This window comes from Lipotes vexillifer, unplaced genomic scaffold, assembly GCF_000442215.2.
Source record: "Lipotes vexillifer unplaced genomic scaffold, Lipotes_vexillifer_v1.1 scaffold926, whole genome shotgun sequence".
Taxonomy (NCBI): domain Eukaryota; kingdom Metazoa; phylum Chordata; class Mammalia; order Artiodactyla; family Lipotidae; genus Lipotes; species Lipotes vexillifer.
Genome location: NW_006798085.1, coordinates 781,831 through 788,970, shown reverse-complemented (window position 1 = coordinate 788,970; position 7,140 = coordinate 781,831). Strand labels below are relative to the sequence as shown.

General features: G+C 42.3%; 1 protein-coding gene across 1 annotated transcript in view; it reads right to left on the bottom strand.

Annotated features, from left to right (window-relative positions):
- Positions 1-6,595: 6,595 nt before the first annotated feature.
- The window catches only part of TEX11 (testis expressed 11), a 358,382-nt gene continuing 357,837 nt past the window's right edge, over positions 6,596-7,140 (bottom strand). The window contains exon 30 of the mRNA XM_007470148.1: positions 6,596-6,658. Coding sequence (XP_007470210.1) covers positions 6,596-6,658 — 63 coding nt within the window. The remainder of the gene's footprint in view (positions 6,659-7,140) is intronic.

The window sequence follows — 7,140 nt, the reverse complement described above, 5'->3', positions numbered from 1 at the left end:
CTGCCCATTTCCACCTTCCTCCACCTCTTGATCTAACAGGTGGACCTCCTGTAGGGATGAGTGGCCCCACCAAAGGAGACACAGAAACCATCTCCAAGGACTATGAAGTTGTGCCCAGAAAATCCAAGGATGTGACGGACCAGGTGGCGTTTTGGGTTTTTTTTTTTCTTGCAAAAGAAAACCGGTACTTCAGAAAAGAATAGATGGGTGGTGAAATAGTTGCCTGTAGAGATGGAACTGTAGAATAGGATTTGCTTTGTCTGAACCATTGTTTAAAATACTGGATTGCTGGGCTCTTGGCTAGGGACAGAGTTCTCTATGATAACTGGGAATAATGTGTTTACCCAGAGCCTTGCTGATCTGATACAGAGAACTGTAAATTGAAAATGGAGGGGAAAGGAGAAAAATGACCTGATATTATAAATATAATCAATGACTATGGATGATATCAGATATGACAAGAAGAACAGCACTGGAAGAGGTGCCTGTTCAGTCATAGGAGAATACATCTGGGAAGAGTCATAAATAGAACTTACGACTTACGCTGTTTTCTGTATCAATACACAGCACGTGAATTGGGTTGAACCACACGAAATTGCCAATATTCCACGGTTTTGACCTACAAAAATGGCAACTTCATATGGTTCAACCTAAGGTTATGAGGGAAACTTGAAGTTTTAACTCAAGGAAGTAAATATCACCTAAGAGATATCATTAAGACTTGGAGGAATGAAACTTACAACTGGAATTTGGTACCAGGAGGAGCACATTGTAAAGAAGAAAGGTGCCCTTGAGAATGGGAGGTGGTATTGTGCTGTGTGCATAGATATCCACAAACGTGAGGACAGAGTCCTCTACAGAGTTTTGGTGAAGTTGAAAGGAGAAAGGACCAGGAGTAATATAGTATAAGTACGTCACACAGCACTTTACAAAATGGGAGAAATGGATGATGTATTCCTGATGCAGATCACAAGAATGGCATTGGGCAAGATCTAGCAGCAATGAGGGACTTTGTCCAGGGCTTCTCTTGCTTCATTTGCTTAAAAGAAGAACATTTCAAAATTTTTTACTTGTCTTGCTGACAATATTGCCCCTTAGAAAGTAGAGAAATCCACAACAGAACTGTTTGTTCTCCATGACCTAATTCTGACCAATAACAAAGAACTGATTGGCGAAGTGGAAACTTAAAGAGCAACCGTATTAGCTCAGGGCTTGTGAGAGCATAAGGCTGGACATAGTAAGGTATTTTGCCCTAGAATTTAAGAAGGCAGACTTCAGATGTTTCAGAGAAAAGAAAGGTATCATGAGGGCAAAGAGTGAGCAGGGGTCCCATAGATCTAGCTTTAAATCATGGCTCTGCCATTTACCTGCTGTGTGACCTTGATCAAGGGACGCAAACTCTCTGAGCCTCAGTTTCCCACAGGAATGACAGGGAAGGGAGGGAGGAAGAAAGGAAAGAAGGAAGGAAGGAATGGCAACAATAGAATGACACCACCTCCTTCCTGGGGTTGTGACGACAGTTAGAGGGGATGGCACACATGAAGGGCTCAGCTCTTAGTAGGGGTGCATCAACTGTTAGTTTTCTTGCACTTTCTACTTAACCGCCCTCCCAAAAGGGTGGAAAAGCTCTTCAAAACTAAATTCTGACCATATAATTGTGAAGTATTTTAATGAAGAAGTAACAGTATGGAAAGAAAATGATGTAAATGAGGGAGTTCTCTGATGATGAGACATTAAAAAGGTGGAGAGAGGGCATCTGACCACAGATGAATATAAAGTAGTAACACAGAGCTGTCAGAATCATATCGGGGAGGCCTGACCCCAAATGAGCTAATTCTAAGAGTAAGAAAAAGAGGCTGTTTTCAGTTTTGTTTACGCCAAGAAGCAGATCAAGGAGGCCTTAAAAAGTCTGCAAGGTAGGGCAGATAGTATGTTTCGTTTTCATTAGAATTAGTTTTTAAGGACTTCCCTGGTGGCACAGTGGTTAAGAATCCACCTGCCAATGCAGGGGACACGGGTTCGAGCCCTGGTCCAGGAAGATCCCACATGCCATGGAGCAACTAAGCCCGTGTGCCACAACTACTGAGCCTGAGCTCCAGAGCCCACAAGCCACAACTACTGAAGCCCGCGTGCTGCAACTACTGAAGCTGTGTGCCTAGAGCCCATGCTCCGCAACAGAAGTCGCCGCAATAAGTCCGTGCACCGCAACGAAGAGTAGCCCCTGCTCGCCGCAACTAGAGAAAGCCCGTGCACAGCAACAAAGATCCAACGCAGCCAAAAATAAAAATAAATAAAATATAAATTTTTAAAAATAATTAGTTTTTAAAATTATAAATGTAATATAAGCACATGTAAAAATAATTCCAATAGTACCACAGGGTATAAAATGAAAAATGAAATGGTGTAATGTTGCCAAAGATACAGAGGACCTCTTTAATTCCTCCTTTGCTCTGGTCTTCTCCGCCATACAAACTCTGTCCATTAGACTGGAAAGGGTCAAGCAGACATTGGTAAGAGGGACCTGAGGATCACAGTAAATACGAAAATTGTAAGAAAGCCTCAGGGTGCTTTAAATGATTTTGAGTCTCCTGGCCCAAATTGTATTTCACGATGTTGAGAGAACCTGTTGATGAGATCACTGCGCTGGTGTTTGTAACCATGGGGAATAATAAAGATGCTGGAAGCCTAGAGAGAAGGACATATGCTCCTTTTTAAAGGGAGGATGATAGGTTTCACAAGCTTTAGACAGGTAGATTTCCTCTTAATCCCAGGCAAATTTCTATACGTTATGGGAAAGGATGGTTTGCATGAGACCTGAAAGGGAATTAGTGATCACAAAGGATTTATAAAACCCTCTACCTAAGAATAGCGCAAGACAGACTAAGCTCATTTTCTTTTCTGAAATGAGGTGAGTGTATGTAAGTGGGTAAAGCAGGGCAACATTGTTGACACAGTGTATCAGGATCCTAGCAAGGCATTGACAGAATCATTCATGTGTGACTTTTTCCTTGTGAAAAAGTTGGGAAAATGTAGACAGTACAATTATGGAATGGGTGAATGATCATCCCAAAGTCTGCTAGTTAAAAGAACAAAGTTTATTTATATACTAATTTATTATCTGACACACTCACTCGGATGTAAGCTCCTCAAAGGAGAGACTTCATCCTCTATTTTGCTCATGACTTTATCCCCAGTACCTATAACCGTGCCCAGTATATAGTAGAAAGTGCTCAGAAAGTGTTTGTTGCATGAATGCATGAAGTTGTGGGTAGGACTGCAAGGCCTGTCACCAAGCTTTGTCTCAGCCCTCCCCTATTCAGTACGTCTTATCACCTATTTGGATAAAAATATTAGATGGCGCACTGATCAAATATGCAGATAATGTGGGTCTGAGTGGGATAACACTGTAATAAAGATAGACACTATATCCAAAAAGAACTACTGGCGAGAGCAATTTAATAGTGATAAATGCACTTAAACAGACTGGAAGTAAAAGCTGAGACATCAGTTAATAGCAGGATGTATGAAAAGAAGACTTCGAAGTTTTCATTCATTCTTTTAAGCAGTATTTGTTGAAAGTGCCAGGCACTGTGCTAGACACTGGGATATACAGTGGTGAGGAAACATACTGTCTGCCCTTCTGCAGCTTAAAGACTATTGAGGGAGACAGATGTTAATCAAATCAGTCCACAAGGAAATATATATTTATAAACTATGAAGAATAAAACAGAGCACTAAGAGAGCACGTGACAAGAGAACCTGACCTGGTGGAGGAAGGTTTCTCTGAGGAACTGACCCTTGAGCTGACTTCTCAAAACTAAATAGGAAAAACACCAAGGTGAAAGCAGGGGAGAGTAAACAGTAAGTCCTATGAGTCAACAATATGAAATGCCTGCTTGAATGGAATGTGGTTCCTTGACCTTCCCCTTGGTGGCGTCTCAGCGAGGGACTCAGCTTGCTCACTCCCTGGGCTGGAAGCTCGGCTGATGACTTGGCCAGTGTTTGCCAGGGCTTCTCGGCTGAAGGGGCGGCCCTCATGGTCAGGATGGTGGGGTCAGGACTGAGGCATGACTGGGAGATTATTCTCAAGCAGGGAAATGATTGAGCAAATAAGTGAATATTTGAGGTTAATAGGAGCCAGATTTCTCAATGTTGGAAGAGATAGTTGCAAATATGGAAAGGGAGGAAGGCTAGAATGAACCCTCTGGTGTTGGATTGAAAATGGAGGTATCAGTACGAACTCGGTTTTATGTATACATATATGCACGTATAGATATATACACATCCACACATTTATTTCTAACTCTGTCCACTGAGAGGCTCTAGACACAATGGCACCCCAGTAATAATGAGTACACCTAGCACCCAAATCTTGGATACTACCATTCTCCATTAAAAGGAATGAGGGCTCCTTGGAGAAATAACTGATTCCAGTGCAGGAGCAGGGAAAGTACAAGATGAGCCTGGAACATCTTACTATGTCACAAAGTAAGGAAGTGTTCAAAGAATGATGGGGACATGTCAAAAGGACATAGGAGCCAGCTTTGAGCAGCAAAACAGTGGACTATAACTCATTGAATAAGATCCATTAGTCTGTACTAAAACATATTTTTAAAATATGAATAAGTAGAGAAGAAAATGCTCTCCCTAACAAACGCCAACTAATAAATGAAGACAGAATGATGGAAATTTAAAAATCAACATTAAACAGTAAAAAGTAAAACAGTAAAAAGGAATTCCAGCAAGAGTCATCAATGGATGCTAAAACTAGTGAGTGGGAGTTCAATGAGGAACAGGATATTTGGTCTCAAGGTGTCTTCCACAAAATACTTCCTGATTACTTATGAATTACTAATATGGTAGACACCATCTTAACTTTAACCATCAGTGGGACAAACTGACATTGTCTGTCTGTTGGTATGATGCACTGAGAAGAACACATCTCTTCTGTGGTGTGCCTACCAAAAATGCGTAAATTTATCATTAGGAAACACCAGACACACAGAAGTTGCGGTTCATGTTACAAAGTAACTGGCCGGTACTCTTAAAAAATGTCAAGGTCATGAAAGATCAGGAAAGACTGAGAAACTGTTTCCATTTGCAGGAGACGAAAGAGACATGACATCTAAATGCAACTTATGATCCTGAACTTATGAAGGACTTTATTAGGACAATCAATGAAATTGGAATGGAGCCTGTGGATTAGATGGTAGACTTGTATCATTATTAATTTTCTAATTTTGATGGTTGTACTGTGGTCGTTTAGGACAGTGGTCCCCAACCTTTTTGGCACCAGGGACCGGTTTCGTGGAAGACAATTTTTCCACGGATGGCAGTGGGGGGCCGTGGGTGGGGAATGTGAGCGATGGGGAACGGCAGATGAAGCTTCGCTTGCTCGCCCACTGCTCACCTACTGTTGTGCAGCCCGGCTCCTAACAACAGGCCGCCGACCAGTTGTGGTCCGCGGCCTGGGGATTGGGGACCCCTGACTTAGGAGAATAGTATCCTTGCTTTTAGGAAATACACAATGCGGCATTAAGGGGTAATGGAGCAAGAAGTCTGTAAATTAATCTCAAATAGTTCAGAAAGAAATACACAAAGAGAGACTGATAAGGCAATGTGGTAAAATGTTAACAAATGGGGAATCTGGGTAAAGGGTATGTGGCAATTTGCACCTTTTCTGTAAGTATGAAACTATTTCAAAATCAAAAGTTAAAAAATGTTAATACAAATCAACAGGGAAAAAAAAGCCAGTGTAATCTTACGGTACACTAATGCAAGTCTAGCCAGAATGAGGCTGCTGAACTCTGTGTGGGTCAGACCTCACTGGAACATGGGCCTTGGCTCTGGGAAAGGTGAGGTGACTACATCAATATGAGGAACAGCTGAGGGGGTCTGAGGATGTTTAACCGGAAGACAAAAAAGTCAGGAGGATGGGGGAAAGAGGAAACAAACTTGTTACAGGGAGACACATTTCTGTTCAGTATGAGGAAGGGTATTTTATCAATTAACAAAAAAACGGCAGATTGCATTGTCTCGGGAGTTTGTCACAGGCTATGTTCTAATACAGACTGCACAACCAAGTCTCAAGGATGTCATCGATTTCATGAAATCTGATCGATGCTGGGCCCAAAGACCACTAAGGTCCTTCCGATGAAGAGTCTATGGTTCTCTGTTACCTTCAGGTATTGCGAATTTGAGCACTTCTTGAATAAAATGCAACCTGTGTGGGACTGGGATGAACATCCCCTTTTGGTCACATGGGGCATGAATCATCTTGCTCTCACATGGGCTATTTCTGTATATATACATACATACATACATACATACATATATATATATATAAAATGTTCCTTAGCTCCTTAGCACTCTGGAAAAAATCATTTGTCCCCCAGAAATTAGCTGGTCACAGCAGTAAAAGTCAAAATGCTTTTATTTTAGAAAATGTCATTTAACAACATGAAAATAGGGCAGGAGAAAACAGAAACAAAAACTCAACAGTAAGTTTGGTAAGAATTTAAATATTCAACATCTCAGGACCACACATCTTCAAGTCACTGTCAGCTTGCTCTGTTCCAGCAGTTCTCACTCTTCATTAACAAGTGGGCCCTTTTTTTTTATTTAATGTTTCCACAAGCTCACTGTACAGAACATGAATCTGGGAAAGAGAACAGCAAATAGATTTCTTGAGAGGAAATGAAATGTGGGAAATCTTCCCAGACCCAGGGTGATGGCATGAGAGACCTGAGGCACCACTCTGGGAAGAACATACAGTACTCACCTGGGGAAAAGGGATCCCATGACACTAGGTCTGTTCACTAGAGATAGGCAGAAGAAGGGAGGAAGTACTTAAAACATAAAAGATCCTTTGCTCTTATGTGATACAAAACCTTTTTCTCTATCAAGCCTCTCCTGCTTAGCTAAGGGCCCAGAAGCCTGCTACTCAAAATAGTTCCTGGGCTTCCCTGGTGGCGCAGTGGTTGTGAGTCCGCCTGCTGATGTGGGGGACGCGGGTTCGTGCCCCGGTCCTGGAGGATCCCACATGCCGTGGAGCGGCTGGGCCCGTGAGCCATGGCCACTGAGCCTGCGCGTCCAGAGCCTGTGCTCCGCAATGGGAGAGGCCACAACAGTGAGAGGCCC